This window comes from Kogia breviceps, chromosome 1 (assembly GCF_026419965.1).
Source record: "Kogia breviceps isolate mKogBre1 chromosome 1, mKogBre1 haplotype 1, whole genome shotgun sequence".
NCBI classification, from domain to species: domain Eukaryota; kingdom Metazoa; phylum Chordata; class Mammalia; order Artiodactyla; family Physeteridae; genus Kogia; species Kogia breviceps.
In genome coordinates this window covers 170,950,361-170,974,601 of record NC_081310.1, presented here as the reverse complement: position 1 = coordinate 170,974,601, position 24,241 = coordinate 170,950,361, and the positions used below count along the sequence as shown (strand labels likewise).

General features: G+C 47.6%; 1 protein-coding gene across 15 annotated transcripts in view; it reads left to right on the top strand.

Moving 5' to 3' along the window:
* The first annotated feature begins 19,123 nt into the window (after nucleotides 1–19,123).
* The window catches only part of MACF1 (microtubule actin crosslinking factor 1), a 349,861-nt gene continuing 344,743 nt past the window's right edge, over nucleotides 19,124–24,241 (top strand). For 10 of the 15 annotated variants that reach the window (XM_067011058.1, XM_067011015.1, XM_067011022.1 and 7 more), the window contains exons 1-2: nucleotides 19,259–19,483; nucleotides 22,541–22,811. In XM_067011058.1, coding sequence (XP_066867159.1) covers nucleotides 22,592–22,811 — 220 coding nt within the window. In that variant the 5' untranslated portion in view covers nucleotides 19,259–19,483; nucleotides 22,541–22,591. Of the gene's footprint in view, nucleotides 19,202–19,258; nucleotides 19,484–19,939; nucleotides 20,030–22,540; nucleotides 22,812–24,241 lie in introns of those variants that run through there. The other 5 variants (XM_067010930.1, XM_067010949.1, XM_067010996.1 and 2 more) reach the window with 5 other exon arrangements.

Below are 24,241 nucleotides of genomic sequence, written 5' to 3'. Positions count from 1 at the left end.
TATATTATTTATTTATTTATTTTTATTTGTTTATTACTTTTGGCTGTGTTGGGTCTTGTCGCTGCGCAGGCTTTCTCTAGTTGCAGGGAGTGGGGGCTACTCTTCGTTGCAGTGCACAGGCTTCTCATTGCAGTGGCTTCTCTTGTTGCGGAGCATGGGCTCTAGGCGCGTGGGCTTCAGTCGTTATGGCATGTGAGCTCAGTAGTTGTGGCTCGTGGACTCTAGAGCGCAGGCTCAGTAGTTGTGGCGCATGGGCTTAGCTGCTCCACGGCATGTGGGATCTTCCTGGACCAGGGCTTGAGCCCGTGTCCCCTGCATTGGCAGGCAGATTCTTAACCACTGCACCACCAGGGAAGTCCCAGATCTATATACTTTAAAATGTGTGCTTTTTATTTGTAATTTTACCTCAATTTTAAAATAACTTGGTTTATGGGACTCCAAAGCTTACATTTTTGAAAGGTATTGAATCCACATCTATCTATCTGTGTTCTTTGGTTAGAGCATTGTATTTTGCAGATTTCTCCCAATCTTGGCTTGCCTATTCACTTTTTAAATAGTGTCTTTTGATGATTTATCAATGGAAATAAAAAATAAATTCTGTCCTTTGAGGGACTTCCAATTTAACCATAATTCAAAACAATATAGGATAAATACAACTGGAGAGCCACTTTATTTATTTATTTCATTTTTTTGGCAGCATAGCTTGCAGGATCTTAGTTCCCCAACCAGGGATTGAACTCGTGTCCCTTATAGTGGAAGTGTGGAGTCTTAACCCCTGCACCACCAGGGAAGTACCCCCTTGGAGAGGCACTTTATTTATTTATTTATATTTTTTATTTTTATTTTTTTTTTGCGGTACACGGGCTTCTCACTGTCGTGGCCTCTCCCGTTGTGGAGCACAGGCTCTGAACGCGCAGGCTCAGTGGCCACAGCTCACGGGCCCAGCCGCTCCGCGGCATGTGTGATGTTCCCGGACCGGGGCACGAACCCGCGTCCCCTGCATCGGCAGGCGGACTCTCAACCACTGCGCCACCAGGAAAGCCCTGGAGAGGCATTTTAAAAGGCTCTGAAGAGAAGCTCTTTCCTGAATTACCCTCTACCGAGCTTTATAGTTAAGTCACTTAAGCCTATCTGACTGATGTCCTAACATGAAGGGGGTTTTGGAGTGGATCATGTCCAAGTTTTCTTCCAACACTAAAGTTCATTGATCTATGAACTATCCAGCTCATCGAATGCAGTTGCATTGAGGCCTTGAAAGATGGGGCGGGATTTCCACTGGTAGACTTGTGAGAATGGCTATTCTGGCAGAGCATCGCATGGGCAAAGGTGTGGTCACTGGAAGCACAAGCTCTGCTCAGAGAAGAGCAAGAACTCCGTCTTTAGAGTGAAGGTTAGATGTGTGCTGGGGAGCAGTGGAGAGAAAACTAAAAAGGTGGATGGGGCCCAAATGGGGCCATGACTGCCAGGCTGAAGACTCTTACCCAAGAGTACAGGGTTCCAGAAATATCTGGGGAAGAGGGGGCAGCAGAAGGAAGGCAAACAGGCAATAAACTTAGTCCTTCCCTATGTACATGTCCCTCTTATTAGTGCTTACCTATGGGTGAAAGGTTGCAGATCTGAAAGATACTGCAGTCTTACTCAACATCAGTGCTGTATTTGACCTAAAGCAGGTTTCTAAATGTTATCCTTGGTCATATGAAAGACAGTTGCATGAGTATCAGGCTTTCAAAAGGAATTTAGAACATCATTTCCTAAGTGTGCTGTAAAGAACTGCTTCTATGGGATGTCAATAGGTATTCTTTGGTGGGGGAGTTGTAAGAGGTCAAATACATTAATGCTGAGTAAGCTGAGTTATTATTTTTTAACTGTAGAATGTCTTAGAACCTTAACTATGCTAATATGTTTTGTGAATCTCCAAGAAAAGGATAGAATATAGCGTTGCCCTATTGTATTTGGAGATAGAAACCATTTTTGATGAAGCATCTCCTGGGTCCAGTGTTCTATTATACACAGTTTGGAAAATAAAGAGATAGACATTTCTTATCCACAAGGATGAAGAAGAAATTGGCCAACCTACTTTCATTTACCTAATATTTTTATTCAAGACATGGGATTAAGCATGAAACCACTGGGCTTTGTGGAAGAGTTAAAAGATGATAGAGCATGGCCCTGCCCTCATGGAGCTCACAGTACAGTGAGAGAGAAAACATGGGCAAAAGTAAACAGTTCATGGTAGAAAGTACTTTTCAGTTTCATGAGGGAAACACATCTGCCTTGAGAGTGATTCTGCTGCCCCACTGGTGCCTGCAGGTTTGGGCACTGAAATGGCAGAGCTGACCAGGCTCTTGTTTGAATCCAGAACTACTTGTTTGAATCCATGAAGAGAAATAGAGCACTTTTATGCCTCTCCTTGGAGCTATTGAAACTTTCACATTACCAGGATCACCAGTCTGACTGGAGCCACAAACACAGCATTCTTTGCTGTTTTAGAACACAAAGCTGCTTCCCCTCGGGGCTTTACTTTGCAGCCGCTGAGAATCTAAGGCTTTTGCTGACCTACATGTTTCTATGGGCCAACTGGCTCACTCTGTAGGGCTTCCACAAGAATGGGCTGGGAGCTTAACTCTGGGTCATGTCCTGATTAGGGATTTCTCAAGAGGAGGAATGAGCTAGCTGTTTCCTAAGATGAGAGAGGGGAATTTTTTTTTTTCTTACTGTAACTACTCGGAACAGTGTGTGCTAAAGCAGAGTTTTGTGCTGGGAGAGAGAGGACATTTCTGCAGTGATGTAGCAGGATCCTTAAGGATTCTGCCAATAGCTCCTTTTCTGGTATCACATCCAATCTTTGTTGTGGCCAATACTTCTGGAAATCAAACACAAGTTCTGAAACAGAGATAGCAAGTCCAAACTCCTATGGTAGGGCTTCCCTGGTGGCACAGTGGTTGAGAGTCCTCCTGCCGATGCAGGGGATACGGGTTCGTGCCCCGGTCCGGGAAGATCCCACATGCCGCGGAGCGGCTGGGCCTGCGCGTCTGGAGTCTGTGCTCTGCAACGGGAGAGGCCACAGCAGTGAGAGGCCCGCGTACCGCAAAAAAACAAAAAACAAAAAAACCCAAACTCCTATGGTAATGTAAGAACTGGCAATACAAGCCTTTTGTTGGTATAAATAACAGTCATTGCAAGAGGAGCAGGACCTATGGTCAGCTCATTACAGTGTCATTACATAAGCTCATCAGAGGGTCAGGGGATGCCTAGCTCCAGCCAATCGTTACCAAGCAGAAGTGCAGGCCAGGATGACTTAGCTTCCAGTGTTATATGAGAAACCAGAAGTCTACATTTTTATGGGAAATATGTGATTTTCAAGTGTTGCCTTTAATTTTTTTTTTTTTTTTTTTTTTGCGGTAGGCGGGCCTCTCACTGCTGTGGCCTCTCCCTTTGCAGAGCACAGGCTCGGGACGCACAGGCCCAGCGACGATGGCTCACGGGTCCAGCCACTCCGCGGCACGTGGGATCTTCCCAGACCGGGGCACGAACCCGTGTCCCCTGCATTGGCAGGCGGACTCTCAACCACTACGCCACCAGGGAAGCCCGCCTTTAATTTTTTAAAGGATATGGAACAACTTCCACTTCTGGAAAGATGGAATAGATAAACTTTTCCCTATTCCTCCTACTAAGCACAGATAAAAATCCTGGACATGATATATTAAACAAACACAAGACTCTGAAAGAGAAGAAAGCAGACTGGCTAGGGACCTCAAGACCCAAGGAATGACTCAGCAGTGAGTTCCCTGAGTTTTCTTTTTGCCACATATATGTCAGACTGGGTACTGGAGAAGCCAGAAACCCAAAAATGACAATGGGTACAGGCAAAAGTCCCAAGAGGAAAACCTGCTTTCTCTTGTCAAAGTACCAGAAAAGGAGCAGCCTAGAAAGACAGACAATCCTTAGACAATATTCTCTCTACTCCAGCCCCTCCTCTATACCCATCAGCAAAGGTCAGGTGGAAAGCCTAGACCTCTACCCTCCTCAGGCTGTAATGAGGCATCTCCCCTCCCCTCTAGAGTGGTGCCAGAAGAGGCCTAGTTATCCACTCAGGATTTTCACCACTGATCAGCAATAACAAGGTCATCTCTCCCCACAATGGCAATGGAGGAAGTGAGGAGGACCTCTTTCCTCTCTCAGCCAGTGTGATATCAGTGAAGACCTAATAGGACACCTGAACTCCCACCCCTTCCCAGAAATAGGTGTTAACAGAGGCCAAGTGGAGAACCTGGACTTCCACACCCACCTGGCAGTAATGAGGCAGCATCCCCACTTTCCCACAGAAGCAATGTTAGAGGAGGCCTCCTAAAACATAAGATATAAACGAGATCCAGAGTCTTACAACACAATATCCAAAATTTCCAGGTCTTAATCAAAGGTTACTTGTCATACTAAGACCAGAAAAATCTGAGCTTGACTAAGAAAAGATAAACTGTAGACCCCAAAACCAAAATGACACAAACACTATAATTATCGGAAAAGGATTTTGAAACAACCATCATAAAAATGCTTCAATGTGTTCAATGACAAACACACTTGAAACAAATGAAAAAACAGAAACTCTTAGCAAAGAAATATAAAGCCTCAGCCAATAAATAAGAACCAAGTGGACATTTTAGATATAAAAATATACAATCATGGAAATTATAACTCAACGCATGGGCTCAACAGCAAAATGGAGAGGAGAGAGGAAAAAATCTGAACCTGAAGACAGAAAGTGAGTAATTACTCAGTCTGAACAACAAAAAAAGATAGACTGGAAAACAACAAAGCAAAACAAAACCAAAAAACCAATACATTGCCTCAGGGACATGTGGAACTATAACATGATCTAATATTCATGTCATCAGAGTCACAGAAGAAGAGGAGAAAGAGTATTCAAAAAAATAATGGCTGAAATTCCCCCCAAATTTGGCAAAAAACCCATAAACCTACAGACTCACAAAGCTGAGCAAACCTCAAAAAGGATATTTATGCCAAGACACATCAGAGTCAAACTTGTGAAAATTAAAGTCAAAGGAAATACTCTTGGAAGCAGCCAGGGAGAAATGACACATTATTTATAGAGAGAAAATGATTAAAATGATGGCAGATTTCTTGTCAGAAACCATAGAGGCCGGAAGAAAGTAGCACAAGATTTTTCAAATGCTAAAAGAAAAGAACTGTCAATCTAGAATCATACCTGGTAAAAACATCTTCAGAACTGAGGAAAAAAAATCAAGACGTTCCTAGATGAAGGAAAACTAGGAATTAATTTCCAGCAAACTTACCCTATAGGGATTGCTAAAGGAAGTTGTCTAAACAGAAAGGAAATAGTAACAGAAGGAATCTTGGAACACTGGGTGGGAAAAAAGAACAAAAATATAGGGACTTCCCTGGTGTTGCTGTGCTTAAGAATTTGCCTGCCAATGCGGGGGACACGGGTTCAATCCCTGGTCCAGGAAGATCCCACATGCCTCAGAGCAACTAAGCCCATGCGCCACAACTACTGAGCCTGCACTCTGGAGCCCGTGAGCCACAACTACTGTAGCCCACGTGCCTAGAGCCTGCACTGCACAACAAGAGAAGCCACCGCAATGAGAAGCCTGTGCACCACAATGAAGAGTAGCTCCCGCTCACCACAACTAGAGAAAGCCCCACGTGCAGCAATGAAGACCCAATGCAGCCAAAAATAAATAAATAAATAGAAATTTTTAAAAATAATAAAAATAACTAACGAAATAAAAGTCATCCAGTCTGTGTCTAAAAGCATAAATAAAGATTTTTCAAGTAATCAAAAGTCAAAACAAAAACAAAAGCAAAACAAAAAAACCAAAAGTGTGTGGACCAAACAAAATATGTTTTTAACCTGAGTTTTTCTAGACCAAACACTGGTATTTTCTACCTTTTGCCACCCAATACCTTACAAATCAACATCTATTACTGAGCACTTCAATGCAAGTGTTCCCTTGCCTCTCCAACATCTGACAGGGAATATAAATAGGTCAGTGTTTACCAGTGAAGTCGTGTAGAGGCCTTGTGGAGAGGAGGTAGAGGCTCTGACCTCCCCCATAATAGCATAATTTAGATTGTCTCTTGCTAACATATCTGGAGCCATTCCCTCTCCTTGTGGTCCAAAGAGTAAGCACATAAAACCAGCCAACCTTAGGTTATATCCTCTCTGTACCAGAGAACAAATGCTCCAGGACATCAGAGAAGAAAGTCTGGACCAGGGGCAATTACTCTTTGTATCATTCAGGTTGTTATTTCTCTATATATATCTTGTTTCCCTATTAGACTGTGAGCTGGAGGGCAGGACTTTCTGATGTCTTTCTAGCCTTTTCCATCCTTACAATCCAGTAGTCACTCAAGAATCCTTTGCCACTGATGAATTGTAATGCCATTTGTTCAGGGGGATACACAGCTATTTATGATATGAAAGGCAAGTTCATATTTAAGAACAAATTGGTGAGTGGACTTGTTTTACATGAAGACAGTAGGTAAAATACTTAGATAGAAGCCTTTCATGTCCCAGACCAACCTACTTAGCTTCAGACAATTTATCATTTTAGCAACCAAAGACCACTTCTAGGAATAGAGCCTAAAGAAATAATAGCATACGTACATAAAAATGCATGTAGAAGAATATTTGTTGTAGTACTGTTTGGATTTAACAAATTGCAAATAATCAAAATGTCAAACAGGAAATAGTGAAATAGATTATGGCATACCCCAAATGTCATACTAAGTAGTCATAAAAAAGGAGAGGCAGACCTTGAAAAATTTCTACATTAAAAGAAATGCAAGACGTCTAAAATAATGAACAAAAACATGATTGGCAAAAGATTTTTTAAAATGCAAGCTTCAGAGTTCAGGTATATTACATACATATATTTTCTTTGAAATTATCTATATAAATATAAATATTTATGTGAACCTGGGAAAAAGTCTGGAAGATATACAATAACACTTTGACAGGGGGCTTCCCTGGTGGCGCAGTGGTTAGGAGTCTGCCCCCCAATGCGGGGGACACGGGTTCAAGCCCTGGTCTGGGAAGATCCTACAGGCCGCAGAGCAGCTAAGCCCATGAGCCACAACCACTGAGCCTGCGCATCTGGAGCCTGTGCTCTGCAACGGGAGAGGCCGCGACAGTGAGAGGCCCGCGCACTGCAGTGAAGAGTGGCCCCTGCTCACCGCAACTGGAGAAAGCCCATGCACAGAAACGAAGATCCAGCACAGAAAAAAAAAATAATAATAATAATTTTTTTTTTAAAAAAAGTAACACTTTGACAGTAATGGATTTTGGGATCTAGGACTAGAGGCAAATTTTTACTTCTTACTTCAGGGAATTTTTTTTTTTAACTAGTAGGATTTAAAGAAATACACTTAGACCCATGAAAAGATGCTCACTCTCACCCACAGTAAGAGCAATGCAAGCTAAAACTAAACTGGCATTTCATTTTTCACCTTTCAGACTATCAAGGATCAAAGATTTTGGTAATATTGTTTTGGTCAGAATATGGTAAGCAAATCTTCTCATAAACTTCAAGAGGGAGTGTAAATTGGTACAAGCTCAATGCTGAGGCAATTTGGCGATATCTATGAAAATTATAAATGCATATACCTTTTATACCTTTTGACTCAGAAATTTCACTTCTATAAATTTATATTTCAGATATGACACATGTGAGAATTGACATATATGCAAGGTTATTCATGGCAGCATTGCAATAGCAAAAGATTTGAAATCACCTAAAAGTCCACCAGTAGGGTACTGGTTAAATTAATTATGATACAACCAGACAATGGAATAACATGCAGCTGTTTATTAAAAATAAATTGATTATTGTGGTCAAGAAATGCGATGTCTTGATTGGCTTAGGCTTAGCTTACAAGATCCCTCCCACCGGGTTGGGGAAGAAGCCCTGAGCTTGAATCCTGGACCTTTGACTCTTTCCTGTAACCAAGCCTTACCTTGGGCCAGCTCCGGGCACTTGGTCCCCTGCCTGTACTCTTGTCTGATCTCACTTCAATGCCTTCCCTCTGGCCTCTGACCAGCCCTCTCAGAGGCTAGAGTCTATTCATCCATCCATTCAATAAATATTTATTGAGCACTATTATGTGCTGGATGGTATTCTGGAGACTGGGGGTATAGCAGTGACCAAATAGGCACAAATTGCCTTCATAGAACTTACAATCTCCCTTGGAACCAGTCCCCATGGCTGAGCTCCATTTTCTGCTACTTATGTCCACTGTCCTTTGCCCAAATGAGAAAAGATCTGCAAAGCATCTATCTTTATTCCTGATACCTAAAAGACAGTGTGGCATCATAGAACATAGTCAGTTTTGGGAGCTTATGACTTCCCCATGGCACTTACAAGCTATGAGACCTTGCACAAGCCACTTATGCTTTCTGAGCCCTAATTTCCTCATCTGTAAAATGGGATGATGACAACACATACCTTGTAGGGCTGTAAGGACTGAATATACTGATATTTGCGAAGCATGTGGCCCCGCACCGTGCCTGAACAGTAAGGGTTCAACACACGGTAGATGTTTTGAGTTTTGTATGTCAGAACCAGGAGCCTTGTGCAGAGGGCTTGGAAGGGAGAGTGACTCAGCATCCAGGAACTGGGACAAGAGAACAGAAGAGCGTTAAGGAGAAGCAGGCTCTAGGCAGCTGTCCCCAGCCGGAGCACAGGAGCTCAGAGCGGATGGAGAAGCGGCAGACGGTGGGCAGCAGCCGTCCCAGAATCATCTCTGCTCTGGGGGGGGGTGTCTGAGAGCAACTAGCAAAGAAGAGTGGGCAGCAGGGCTGAGACAGCCCATGGGTCCCAGGAATCCAGATGGCGAAGGGACAGGGGCTACAGAAGGCTGGAACAGAGGCAGCCGAGACTGCCGCCAAGTCCCCTACCTTCATCCCTGCTTACCCTTCTTCCACTCTACAGCCGGTCCCTCCCGCCTCTTCAGGAGCCTCACATCATCTGTGGGCCATTCTTTCCAACCTCCCCCTCTTTATTATTTCTTTCAGATCAATACTTGAACATGCTCAAATCTTTCCCTGCTTAGAAACAAATAAGCAAACAAACACCCAACTCCACATCCCCTCTGTCACTACCCTACCATTCCTCCTTCCCTTCACTGCCAAACTTCTCTGTCTCCTTCCCACTGCTCCACTCACTCCAGCCTGGCTTCTCCCTGCAAAAATCTGCTGAGTCTGCTCCTGACCCATCACCAAGAACAACAGAAGACTTGCTGTGCGTCCTGGTGCAGGCCTTCTATGTCTCTGGACCTCTAGTGTACAAATGAGAAACGAGAGGTAGCTGGTTTCCTTGTGCAGCAGAAGAGGGATAGAGGGCCCCATGCTGCCTCCCCTGTAACAGGAAACAGTAGAATGATAAGGAACATCTGCACTGCATTTCGTGTCACGATGGGACAGAATATGTTCCCTGCTCAGAGCCCTTTAGCGGTTTTCCAATCACACTCGGAATGAGCCTCAAACTGCTTGTACAAGGCCTCCCAGGGACTATAGCTCCTGCCCTTCTCTTCAACCAGCCTCGTCATCTGTCACACCACCCACGACCCCTCACTCCTTTCTGTCCCTCCTGGCTCTCCTCAAACACACACAACGTACTCTTGTCACTCCTGCTTCGGCACTTTTGCACTTACTGTTTCCATTGCCTGAAACGTGGTTTTTTTTTGTGTGTGTGTGGTACGCGGGCCTCTCCGGTTGCGGAGCACAGGCTCCGGATGCGCAGGCTCAGCGGCCGTGGCTCACGGGCGTAGCCTCTCCGCGGCATGTGGGATCCTCCCGGACCGGGGCACGAACCTGTGTCCCCTGCATTGGCAGGTGGACTCTCAACCACTGCACCACCAGGGAAGCCCAAAACGTTTTTCTTCTGTGTTCTCCAGAGCAGAATCTACTAGCCCCTGGTGGCTCCTGAATACCTGAAACGTGGCTCCTCCAAATTGAGATGGGCCATAAGTGTAAAATGTACATGGAATTTTGAGGACTCGGTTCCCCCCCAAAAAAAGAATTTTAAATAACAAATGAATGCTTTTGATGTGGACTGCATTCTGAAATGATAATATTTGGGGTATGTTAGATATGTAGGATTGTTGTGAGGACCTAATATGCTGATATTCGAAACATATTATTGAAATATATTGTTAAAGTTAATTTTACCTGTTGCTTTTTATTTTTTTTTTATTTTTTTATTTTTTTTTATTTTATTTTATTTTTTTTTGCGGTATGCGGGCCTCTCACTGCCGTGGCCTCTCCCGTTGCGGAGCACAGGCTCCGGACGCGCAGGCCCAGCAGCCATGGCTCACGGGCTTAGTTGCTCCGCGGCATGTGGGATCCTCCCGGACCAGGGCACGAACCCGTGTCCCCTGCATCGGCAGGCGGATTCTCAACCACTGCGCCACCAGGGAAGCCCTATTTTTATTTTTTAAATAGACTTTTTTTTATAGCTTTTTTTTTTAGATTCACAGCAAAATTGAATGGAAAGTACAGAGAGTTCCCATATACTTCCTGCCCCCATAAACCTGCAATCTCCTCCACTATCAACGTCCCGCATCCTGTTACCTTCAGTGAACCTACATAAACATATCATTATCATCCAAGGCCCTTAGTTTACATGAAGGTTCAATTTTAGTGTTGTACATTCTACGAGTTTTGACAAATGTGTAATGACATGTGTCCACCATACAGAATAGTTTCACTGCTCTAAAAATCCTCTGTACTCAGCGTATTCTTCCCTCCCTCCCCCATAACCCTCAGCAACTACTCTACTTTTTTACGTTTCTAATGTGCTACTAGAAAATTTAAAATTGCAGGTGCGGCAGCAGTATATTTCTATTGTACAGCACTGCTCTGGATGGTCACAGGGCTGCTCTCTTCCTCTGTTCAAGTCTCTGTTCAGATATCACCTCCTCCATGTGACTCTCTCTGACTACCCACCCTATTTAAAATTGTAGCTTCCTTGGGAGTTCCCTGGCAGGCCAGTGATTAGGACTTGGCGCTTTCACTGCTGTGGGCTGGGTTCAGTCCCTGGTAGGGGATTTGGCTCCCAGACTAAGATCCTGGCTGTGCATGGTGCTGTCAGAAAAAAAGAAAGAAAGAAAATAAAAAGCAGCTCCCACTCTCATGTTTTCCTTTCTACTTTATTCTTCCTCATAGCAGTTATTATTAACTGCACTATACTGCAAATTCAGCTATTTGTTTAATATCTGCCTCGCCTATTAGAATTTAAGTTTTATGAGGGCAGAAATTTCTTTGGTCCTTTTTATTACTGTATCCCCAGCTCCTCTAACAGTATCTGGCACACAGTAGGCTCCCAATAAGTACTTGTTAAACTTGATAAGTGTAATCGTCACGAAATCCAAAGGTCTCGAGTCAAGTAACTGAAATGATGACAGGGACGACAGGAATAAAATGATAACAGCAAGAAAAAACAACACCCAAAGTGTCTCCTGGTAACTCTCTTGAGAGTAAGGAATCTTTACCAATGTTCTTTGTGTCTCTGGTCTGAAGTGGTCCCAGGTCCATGCCAAAAGCAGTCCCCATGGCCAGAGGAAAACCCATTACTGACTGGGTTAGGTGATGTCAATTTCATTCCTTTTCTTTTCTTTTTTAAAAATTAATTATTTATTTACTTACTTGGTTGCACCAGGTCTTAGCTGTGGCATGTGGGCTCTTTTAGTTGCAGCATGCAGGATCTAGTTCCCTGACAAGGGATTGAACCCCGGCCCCCTGCATTGGGAACACGGAGTCTTAACCACTGGACCGACCACCAGGGAAGTCCCTTCATTCCTTTTCAAGTTCAACTTCTCAACCACTCCCTTCTTACTGAACGTGGCCTTTCCATTGTTCCATGACTCTCCTAGTTTTTCTCTTACCTCTCTGGGTTCTTCTCTTCCACCTAACCTTTAACTGTTGATACAGCTCAGGGCTCTGTCCTCAATCTTCTCTCCTCACTCTTTTTTTTTTTTTTTCGGTACGCGGTCCTCTCACTGTTGTGGCCTCTCCCGTTGCGGAGCACAGGCTCCAGACGCACAGGCTCAGCGGCCGTGGCTCACGGGCCTAGCCGCTCCGCGGCATGTGGGATCTTCCCGGACCGGGGCACGAACCCGTGTCCCCTGCATCGGCAGGTGGATTCTCAACCACTGCGCCACAGGGGAAGCCCCTCTCCTCACTCTTCATACTTATCTTGGGTGGGTACAACATGGATTCACTTTCTATCCTTATGCAGACAATTCCCACATCTATTTCCAGACCTGGCCTTTCTCCTGAGTTCCAGGCCTGGAGATCTCCACCGGGTAGCCCAAGGGCACTTCAAAGGGAACGTATCTAAAAATGAACACATCTTTCTCCCAAACCTGCTCCTCCTTCTATGTAACCTTAGAGAATGACACTATTAATCTGCTGAGACAGAGATCTGGAAGTCACTCTTTGGCACCTCTTCTCCCTCACCCCCCAAGGACTTCATCCTTAAGTCCTGTGGGTGCCATTCTCTACACCTTTGATTCTATGCACTTCTCCCCATCTTCACTGCTATCACTCTCATCCAAGATCTTGTCCAATCTTGCCAGGACGCGTTTAAATGTCTTCTAACTGGCACCTATTGGTGGCTTTCTCACACTCAATTTAGGCTCCCTCTAGTCTGTTCTCCTACAGCGCCCAGAGTGATTTGTTTTCTAGAATGCATATTGGATGAAGTCCTTCCCTGTTTAAAATGTTAGAATGGCTACCATCAAAAAGACAAGTGATAACAAGTGTTAGGATGGGGAGAAAATGGAACTCTTGTGCACTGCTGATGGGAATGTAATTTGGTACAGCCGCTACGAAAAACTATATGAAGGTCCCTCAAAATATTAAAAGTAGAACTACCATATGATACAGCAGTCTCACTTCTAGGTATACATCCAAAGGAAGTGAAAACAGAATGTAAAAGAGATATCTTCACTCCCATGTTCATTGCAGCATTATTTACAGTAGCCAAGATATGGAAACCATCTGAGTGTTCATCAATAGATGAATGGATAAAGAAGATGTATATATATATGTATACAAGGGGATATTATTCAGCCATGAGAAAGAAGGGAATTCTGCCATTGCCATTTATGACAACATGGATGGACCTTGAGGGCATTATGCTCAGTGAAATAAGCCAGACAGAGAAAGACAAATACTCTACAGCATCACTTATGTGTTCAATCTAAAAAAAAAGAAAAACAGAAAAGAAAAGAAAAGAAAAGAAAAGTCAAACTCATAGAAAGAGAGAGCAGAAAAGTGGTTGCCAGGGGCTGGGAGGTGGGGGAAATAGGAAGAGGTTAGTAAAAGGGTATGAACCTTCTGCTATAAGATGAACATGTTTTGAAGCTCTAATGTAAAACATGGTGACTATAGTTGGTAACACTATATTGTATAATGGAAATTTTCTAAGACAGTATAACTTAAATGTTCTCACCCCTCCAAAAAATAAAAATAAAAAGACAAATATGTGAAGTGATGGATGTGTTAATTAAATAAACGAGGGGAATCCTTTTACAATGTATGTGTTAATTAAATAAATGAGGGGAATCCTTTTACAATGTAGATGTATACCAAATCACCATGATGCACACTTTAAATATCTTACAATTTTATTTGCAGTTAAACCGCAATAAAGCTGAAAATAAATCAACTCTCCAATGGCTTCACATGGAACTTGGAAGAGAGTCTGAAACCCAACATTCTCCGGCCTCATTTTGGACAACTTATTCCCGTAGTGCTCTTTATGCCAATTATTCTGAACTTCTTCAATTCCTTGAGCACCCTGTCCTCTCAACTGCAGGTCTTTGTACATATTGATCTGGTTAATCTCTTCTTCTGCTGTCCTCACTTCATTGATCCATTTGATTCAAGCTTTCATTCATTCAACAAGTATCTGTTGAAAGCCTACCATGTGCTCGGCACCAAAGGGATACAGCAGTGAAGAGCACAGACACGGTCCTCCCTCTTATGGAGCATCCTGGAGGGGGAGACAAAAAATAAACCAGTAAAAACATAAGCAAGAGGATGGCAAAATAATAAATGTTAAGAAGGAAATAAAACAAGGTTTAAAGGAAGTCACTACTTTAGATGGGTGGTAAAAAATGCCTCTTTGTGAAGGTGACTTGTAAGCTGGGTCTTGGATGATGAAAAAGGCACCAGTTATGCATAGATTTTAGGCAGAGGGCAGGAGGGGGGTGGATTTCAGGCGACCAGAACAGCTTTGTGAAGCCCTAAGATGAGAATGAGATGTTTATTAAAGGAACAGGAAGGTCTCATTTGTTGGAATCCAGTGACCATGGGATCTTGAGATTAGGTCTAAGCAAGGGCCAGATTGTATAAAGCATTATGGACAATTATATGGAGTTGATATTTTATTCTAAGTGCAAATTGGAACTGTGTATGACATGACATGATTTATGTTTAAAAAGATTCACTTTGGCTGCTTCGTGGATTGAAATGGGGTGGGAGCCAGAGTGGAAACAGAGGTGATTCAGAAGGCGAGCGCAGTTGTCCAGGTGAGCGATGGATTAAGGTAGTAAGAGGAAAATGGAAGAAGTGGATGAATTCAGGATACATTATGGAGGCCTTTTGTCAGACCTTCCTGATGTGGCTGAGGGGAATGAGAGAAAGAAAAATCAAGAGTAACTATTAGGGACTTCCCTGGTTGCCCCATGCTCCCAATGCAGGGGGCCCAGGTTCCAGCCCTGATCAGGGAACTAGATCCCACATGCATGTTGCAACTAAGAGTTCGCATGCCACAACTAAGGAGGTCACCCACTGCAACTAAGGAGCCCGTGTGCTGCAACTAAGACCCGGTGCAACCAAATAAATAAATAAATATTTTTTTAAAAAATAGAGTAACTACTAGATCTTTAACTTGAGTAACTGGGCAGGTAGTGGAGCCATTTTCTGAGATGGCCAAGACTGGGAGAGAAACAGTTTTGTAGGTGGTAGGGGGCAGATATCAAGAGTTCTATGTGGGACATTTTGAGTTTGAGATGCCTATGAGACATCCAGGTAGTGATGGGGATGTCAAGGAGGCAGTTGGATGTGAGTCTGGAGCTAGGAGGAGAGAGATGAGAGCTGGAGCTACAGATGGGACATAAGTCTGGATGTCATCAGTGTACGGATGGGGGGGAATCAATCAGAGAAAAGATGGAAGGAAAACATTCTAGGCAGAGCTTAGAAATCTGTAAGGTCCCACCCAGTTTGGGGATTCTGTGCTACTTCCTCTATGTGGATACTTGAACTTTACAGGTCTTCAGCCTCTACCCATGCTCATGTTTCATCTTCACCTTCAGTCAGACACCTGTCTAATTCCAGAGGGTCCAGAGGAGCAGGTGGGGATAGAGGACAACAGTGGAAGGAATAGCCACTGTTGAAGAGCAAGCTTTTCCATGAAGCTGGATGACTGAAACCTAGAAGGACAAGGATGAAATGCCTGGTAAAAATACCTGGCCTCAAGCTTCTAGAAAGTGTCCCTTCTCTGTGCTCCCTTCCAGGGTATCCTGTACTTTCCCCATCTCAGCATGAATCAGTAGAAGTATAATTGCCCTTTTGCTTGTCTATCTCCCACCTAGGCTGTGAGCGACACAAGGACAGGGGCCGTGTTTTTCTGGCTCATTTTAAAACTGAATCAGCACAAAGCTTAGTGCTTGGCACTGAGTCGACACTTAATTAGTGTTTGCTGAATGGAGAGTGAGTGTCATTCTTCTGATGTGTCTGGAAAGCTGGTGGCCCAAGGAGCAGTCTGGGAACCTAGTTCAGGACTCCAAATAGGATAAAAAGTTGTTCTGGCACCCCTCCAAGGACGGAACTCTGCTCAGGTGTACAGGGTGTGAGGTTCCCTAGTTCCAAGGCCACTAACTTCTGGAGGGAATCGGTAGAGACCTCCAGTTGGTGAAATAAGGGACAGTAGAGGGGAACACTTACCAGGTCCAGAGGACATTTCAGAAGGCAATAATTTTTTTTTTTTTAAGGCTGCGCTGTGTGGCATGCACGATGCAGGATCTTAGATTCCCCGACCAGGGATCAAACCCGTGCCCCCTGCATTGTGAGCTCGGAGTCTTAACCACTGGACTGCCAGGGAAATCCCATAGAAGGCAATGATTTTTAAATGCCTGCCCCCTCTATCACCCTGTGAATCCTCAAGGACAAAGACCTGATCGGATTCACATCTGTGTTCCCAACAGAACTCAAAACTGTCCCCAGCACATAGTATTCCTCAATAAAAAATTGTTGAAATGAATCGAAGCCCAGTAGCCCAAGGGTACTGGCCAGCTGCCAGCTGCAAAACGCTTGGCATGTCTCACCAGCAACTCAACCCCAGGGTAGCACTGCTGGAGCTGGAGCCCCAGGGAGACACAACTGAATGTCCTAAGTCCAGAAGCTTCTGGAAGCTCCACCTTCTCACAGCCCACAGCATGAATAATTCAGGACAGGATTGGTGGTCAGATTTGGGAAGGACACTGAGGTTGGAGACGAGGAAAACCTTTCGATATTCTCTAGTCAGAGAGGCTGGGACTGCAGGCGTCCTAGGGGACTTGACAGCCCTCCCCCATGAGCTCCCCTCAGCTGGCCCAAGGTCCTGCCCACAGATCCCGGCACCTATGGAGACTCAGCTTCATCCCCAGGCTCCCCACACTCTGGCTATGCTTTCAGCTGGTCTTCTCCCTTGGCACCCATGTTCCCCTCTCACCAGGGAAGGGTTTTTGCACTCATTTCTAAGTTGAGAGTGATTCCTTTAATGCCTCTTCAGCTTTTTGCCTCAAGGCATAAAGGAACTTAAGAATCAGGCTGAAGAATTCTCCTGGGCTGAGGCCTCTGCAGGTTTCTGTGGAGAGATATCCCACACAGGGACCTGCACTACCGGCCCAGGTAGCGTTTAGGTTACAACTGTGGACTCCTGACCTTTCTCTGGAAGTCTAAGCGGTACCTGTGGTCCAAGGAAAAGAACACTTGACTCAGTCAGAGGACTTGGGTTCCTTGCTTTGGCTTCAGACCGTGGAGACTGATGGTTAGAGCATGAAGTTTGGAGGCAGGCCTGGCAAGCCTCAACACTAGTTTGCTTTGTGGGCTTTTTACTAAGTCACATACCCTCTCAAAGTCTCTATTTCCTTATTTGTAAAATGAGGATAATAAAGGTACCTACTGTACAAGGTTATGGGGAGGATTTAACAAGATAATATATACAAAAATACCCAGGGCATTGTCTAGTTCTTAGTAGGAGTTTAGTAAGTGATAGCTCCTTTCCCTTATTTAATGGGGGAGAATGCAGGCAAACAGAAATCTAGAAGGTTTCAGTGAGTGGAAGTCATCCCTTCCCATCCCCACTGTCCCTACCTGGGATCAGAGCTTCCTTACCTTTTGCTGGGACTATTGCAGTAGTCCCCCAGCATAACCATCCACACTTATCTTGAGCCTGTCCTTGGTTTCTTTCACTCTTCTGCTTTCCCCCTTCCTTGGCTGCTCATACCCATATAATTTAGACCAAATTTCTTCCTTTTTTCAAGTACCTGTTTTAAAAGAAATTATTTATTTATTTTTGGCTGTGTTGGGTGTTAGCTACAGCCCATGGGCTTCTCTGTAGTTGAGGTGTGTGGGCTCGGTAGTTGTGGCAGGGGGGTTTGCCCGGTGGCATGTGGGATCTTAGTTCCCCCACCAGAGATGGAACCCACATCCCCCACACTGGAAGGCGGATTCTTTACCACTGGACCATCACGGAAGTCCCTAGACCAAACTTCTTAGCTTGAAGGTCAAGGGCCTCAGTTATTTGGACCAACCCATATTTCCCCAATAGTTACAGTGAAAAAGAACACAGGACGTGGGGTGTGAAGACGCGAATTCCAGTCTTGGATTGGCTCCTTTCTTCCCAGATGACTGAATAAATCATCTAATCTGTTTCCACATCCAGAAATTGAAGTATTGATCTTAACACTGCCTCATGGGATGCACTATGATTTTCAGCTAATTGTCCATCTTTATTGCTAACCCAGTGGACCCAGAGGGCAGGGACCATACGCATCTTGCTCATCACTGTATCCTTAGCACCAGGGACAGGGCCTGGCACAGGGTACATATTTGTTGAATGAATGAATGAATAGCATGGTGAGGATTAGGTGTGGCACGACCCAGGTGAAGCACCTTGCACCGTCCCCAGGAGGCACGCCCAAATGGTAGCTGTTGCTGTGCAGACTACTAGTGAAGTGACTTTAGACAAATACCCTTCCTTCTCTGGACATGTACATGGGTCTGTACTAGGAGAGCACTGAAGGCACTCTTTCTTGGCTCTTATTTACTGTATCATTAGGCAGAGCATACAGAAGGAGCTCAGGGCTTCCCTGGTGGCACAGTGGTTGAGAGTCCGCCTGCCGATTCAGGGGACGCAGGTTCGTGCCCTGGTCCGGCAAGATCCCACATCCCACATGCCACGGAGCGGTTGGGCCCGTGAGCCATGGCCACTGAGCCTGCGCGTCCGGAGCCTGTGCCCCGTAATGGGAGAGGCCACAACAGTGAGAGGCCCGCGTACCACACAAAAAAAACCAAAACCAAAAAAACAGAAGGAGCTCAGTAAATGTTTTCTCAGTGGATGAAGCCTTTTCCAAGGCTCTGAATAGGGCTACTGCTGTCTAAACCAGAGTCTGAGTTTCTTCCTGGGGCCTGGTTCCCCTCTGCCCTTTACCCCGCGGGGAAGACGGGGCCTCCTTCTGGTCCCTCCTACATTCAGTTCCCGAAGTCCGGCGTGTAAGTGGACCCGTAGGGCGCTCTCGGGAGGGGGAGCAGGAGCCCCAGGAGTAGGGACGGAATATCGGTTTAGGGGAAGCAGGCAAAAGGGGAGAGGCAGGGGAACGGGCTGTTTGAGAACCGGGTCCAGGCTGAGACAGCCCCGCAGCCTGGGAGAGCGACGCGGGAACCTGGGGTGAGGAGCTCCAAGGGGGCGGGCCGCGTGAGCCAAGCCCGGGTCAGTGAGCGGCCACGGGGCCCGGAAAGAGAGGGCGCCGGAGCCAAAGGCGGGGAACGTGGGGGTGTGAGTTGGCCCCGGGGACGCGGGCGGCCGCAGGGGAGGAGTCACGGGGGGAAGCGCCCTGAGAGAAGACGCGGGGTCAGTGCGGAGGGCTTGCGGGCGCGAGGAAGCTACCGCGGGTAGGGTGCAGGGCGGGGAGCGCGCATCGGGGGGGTGGGGGCGGCGTCAGCGCCGGGGGTGGGGGAGCGGGTTGGGCGGCTGCGCCGGCTCCGCTTCAGCCGCCGCCTCTAGGGCGCGGGGGGCGGGGGGCTCGGCGCCGCGAGCTCGGCCATTGTGGGAGCCGCTCCCCTCGGCTCCGCGGCGCTCCCCTCCGCTGCGCTTCTGCTCGGGGCGCGCCCAGCCGCCGCCGCCTTCGCTGCCGCTGCAGCTGCCGCAGGTCCTCCGCCGCTCCGGCTTCCAGGGTAAGGCGCGGGGCGCGGGGCTGGCGGCAGGCTCCCCGCCCGGCTGCGCGGGGTGCGCGGCGGCGGCCGGGGCGCGGTGCCTGATCTCTCGGGGCGGCCGCGCCCGAGCCTGGGTAGCGGGCCGCAGAGGGAGGGCGGGTTGACCGGCACAGGCATCGCGGCCGTCCGGGCCTCGCACCTGCAGTCCCGGCGGCGGGCAGCGCCGAGCGCGCGGACCCGGGGTTTCCCTCGGCGGGCGCTGCCCGGGCCAAAGGGAGGCGTGTTCTCCGGGAAAATGGGACACCGAGCCCTCCCGGGCCGGGCGAGAGACCTGCGGGGGCGGGCGGGGAAGGTGGCTTCACGGTCCCAGGTCTCGGCAGCTGGCCCAGGCGCCTGCTGGGTCCCTGGTCGCGCGTCCGCATGGCGCGGCCCCGCTCTTTGTCAGCCGCGCGCGGCGGGCACGCGGACCCACCCGCGTCGCCCCTGGCTCCCGGCGCGCCCCTCCCCTACCGTGGGGAATGGGACTAGGGGCGAGAGGGAGGGAGGCCCGCCACCGGAGAGCTCCAGGTGAGGTGCCCGTCGCCGGCCTGGCCTGCGACCTTCGGAACGGGTTGGGGGCGTGGGCATGCGCTCCAGTAAAACGGGAATTGATGGAGTGGCTCAGGTGACCGAGGGGTGGGGCGGCAGCCCCGAGGTCAAACAGGTGTTTCTGAGGGTCAGGAGACTGACCCGGGTCGAGCCGAGGAGGGACAGGTTCTCAGGCAGGAGGCCTTGGCTGAGCGGGCCTTTGTAGTAAAATGGGCGTCTCGGGGAGGGAGCAGGTGGTCTGAGAGGAGAGGCGTTTTCCTGCCCAGGGCTGAGGGTAGGGATGGAAGCCCGGGCTGAATTTCCCTGCGATGGGGGCATTCATTCATGCACTTGACTAGGCTATACGAAGTGGGAGGCAGGCACCAGAAGGTAATGGGGGTTACATGCTAGGATAAAAGGCAAAGCTGTGCCAGGACCTGGGTCCTTTCCTTTCTGCCTTCTGGGGCTGGATTCCTTCTTGATCTTGCATGGGAAGAAGGCCCAAATGCGGCTGGCACAGGAGGTGCCCTGGCAGTGCTGTTCTGCCTGCTGGAGGCTGCTTAGAAGCCTTCTGCACCGTTGGATGTTTCTTTTGTTATCTCTCCTCACTCTGTGCCTATGGTAGGGATCTGCCAGTGACCCAGGAGGTGTTTCTGACCCTTGCTGCCTCCAGACTGAGATTCCCAGAATCCAGGAGGGGCTGTGCCCAGAGACCCATGGTGTCCGGCCATTTAGGCCACCTCCCTGTCTCCACACAGCCCTGTGTGCAGGTATTCCCCATAAGGGAAAGGCGATAGTCTCCTGTCCTCCCTGGACCCTGGAGCCAAGGTGAGAGTTGGTTACTTGGGCTGGATTTGGGGCTTGCAGGGAGGCTGGTAGCTGCGGGCATGCGCCGTCGGGGGGCCTCTGACGAGGCTGTTGCAGTGGTGGGCCGTGTGCAGCAGACGTGGTTCCGGGCAGTGAGCTTGGCCTGGCTGAGGGAAGGCCGCCCAGTCCGGCTGGTGGAGCCCAGCTGGCCCCAGAGTGGTTATATTTCCACTCAGATCCCTCCACTGGCTAAACTGACCAGAAAAATGGACTTTCTGTACCACCTCGCCCACCCCCACGCTGTGCCACTTACTTCCACAACAGCCCTTGGAATAGAATAGGCAAATGAACATTTTATCTAATGCCTGTTTTGTGCCACGCATGGCACCAGCCAGTGTTTTACATTTGCATTTTGCTGTGTTCTTAAAGCGTCAACTTAGGGCTTCCCCGATGGCGCAGTGGTTGAGAGTCCACCTGCCGATGCAGGGGGCATGGGTTCGTGCCCCGGTCTGGGAGGATCCCACGTGCCACGGAGCGGCTGGGCCCGTGGGCCGTGGCCGCTGGGCCTGTGCATCCGGAGCCAGTGCTCCGCAGCGGGAGAGGCCGCAGCAGTGAGAGGCCCGCATACCACACACACACACAGAGACACACACACACACACACACACACACACACACACACACACAAAACCAAAAAAAACCCGTCAACTTAGAAGTTGACATATTACCCCATTTTGCAGATGGGGAAACTGAGTCTCCGAGAAGTGAAATGACTTGCCCCAGATCACACCAATTTTTAGTGGCCAAACTGGAAGCTATACCCAGGTTTGTCTTACTTCAAGTTTAGTGCTTTTTCTAATCTGTCTTTTGCCAGAGACAGTACAGGAGAAATCAAGAATTTCTGCCTATTCTAACTCATGCTTTATTGCATGCCTACCACTGAGATTGTGCTTTAGCTTTTTGAAAATACTTCCCATCTGTTGCCCCATTTTATCCTTATAACATTCCCAGGAGGTAAATAGAACAGGAATGTAATAATAGATGCTGTTTGTTGAGTGCTTATTGGACACCCGGCTCTGTTAAGCACTTTACCTGCATGATCTCATATATTCCTTGCAAACAACCCTGTGAGATAGGTGCTATTACATTCACATTTTATAGATGAGGATGCTGAGGCTCAAAGAGGTTAAATGGCTTCCCCAGGATCACACAGCTAGTAAATGATGGGGTAGAATTTGAATCCATATCTATCTGTAAGACTTGAAAGCTTAATCCTCCACAAGTACTAAGTAACAAAAATAGTGGTTACTAATAGCTAACTTTTTTGGTGGGGGCGGGGCCTCGCGGCATGTGGCATCTTAGTTCCCCGACCAGGGATCGAACCCGTGCCCCCTGCAGTGGAAGCGTGGAGGCTTAACCACTGGACTGCCAGGGAAGTCCCTAATAGGAGCTAACTTTTACATAGTGTTTTAAGATTTATAGGCACCTTCACATATATTACTTCACATGATTTCCCCCAAACCCCATGAGTTAGTTTTGTCATGTAGTATAATTATCCCCATTTTCCAGATAAGGAAACTGAGGTTCAGAGAGGTAAAGAAACCAAGTCAGTGGCAGAACCAGGACTAGAACCTCCACTTCCCAAGTCCCAGCGTTCCTTTTGTGACCCCTTCGGTCTGTTCACATGCACTCCTCTCCCCTACAGATCACTTCTCCCTGGGCCCCAGGCCTTTCTGCTGCAGTCCCTGCCTGGGCCATGTCTTCCTCAGATGAAGAAACGCTCAGTGAGCGGTCATGCCGGAGTGAGCGGTCATGTCGGAGCGAGCGGTCTTACAGGAGTGAGCGGTCAGGGAGCCTGTCTCCCTGTCCCCCAGGGGACACCTTACCCTGGAACCTGCCACTGCATGAACAGAAAAAGCGGAAAAGCCAGGACTCGGTGCTGGACCCTGCGGAGCGTGCTGTGGTCAGAGTCGCTGGTAAGAGAGACCCCGAGTGAGCTGGAGACCAAGGGTGTGCTGGATGGGGGTCGGGGGTGGAGGGGCCCTCCCCGGGCCCTCTGACAGCTGGAGTCCAATTTGGTATTATTACTACCGGAAAGATGATGAAAAGACATTAAAGAAAAATTTGAAAGAGGAAAGTCTGCCGCTTCTAATGCCTGTGTGCTAAAGCCAGCCCTGTTTTCCTTTTTTTATCTTCTTCCCTGCCTTTGTCCACGAAGTTATATTTTCTGCCTAGTCGCCTTCATGGCTCATGTACCTTTCTGGATCTGACATTTTTCACTTAACAACTCCTACATTGAAAAGATTTTCCATGTTACATCTTAGGCTTTATAGTTACCATTTATTTATTTATTTATTTATTTATTTATTTATTTTTTTGTGGTACGCGGGCCTCTCACTGTTGTGGCCTCTCCCGTTGCGGAGCACAGGCTCCGGACGCACAGGCTCAGCGGCCACGGCTCACGGGCCCAGCCGCTCTGCGGCATGTGGGATCTTCCCAGACCGGGGCACGAACCCGTGTCCCCTGCATCAGCAGGCAGACCCCCAACCACTGCACCACCAGGGAAGCCCTATAGTTACCATTTTTAAAGGCTGTGTAATATTTCATGATTTAAAAAATCCTACTCATTTTTCACCTTTTTTTTTTTTTTTGCCACAATGGACAATGCTGCAGCGAACATCTTTATGAATAAGAATACTTGACTTCCACTGAGTTATTTCCTTGGAATAAAGTCCTTGGAGAAGGCAGTTTCACACACATTGCTTTCTAAAAATGTGGTCCTTGTTTACCCTTTCTACAGGGCAAGGGCTGGGGCTGCTGCCCTTTTGCCAAGCAGCAGAGCAGTGCAGTGCAGTGGTCACAAGCCCAGACTTTGGAGTCAGATAGGGGAGGTGCTGGATTGTGGCCCTGCCACTGACCAGCTGTGTGATTCTGGGCAAGTCTCTCACCCTGCCTAAGCCTCACCTTCCTCATCTTGAGAATGCTTCCTGTGCAGGGCTGTTTTGAGGATTAGATGAGATAATGTATGTAAAGCTCTTTGCATGGTTCTTGGCTCTGTAAGGGGGAAGTGCTTTCTCTGCTGCTTCCACCAGAGGCATCCAGAGCTGCCTCCGTGGGTTGTGTTCAGCATCTCAGCAGGTGCTGGTGCCAGAGTGCAGACAGAAAGACAGACAAAGCAGCGCCTGCAGCGAATTCAGTGACATCACCCACTTTCAATCCATCACCAAGGCCTGTCCTGCTACCTCCTTTGTGTCCCTCAAACAAGGCACCCTGCCTGCCTCCACTTTGTCATCTCTCACCTGGACCTTCCAATCTCCATCCAATAGTTCTCTTCTTTCCGGTCTTGCCCCGCTTCCTCCACATGACTGACAGAGTATTTTGTTCAAAAATGCAGACCTGATCCTGT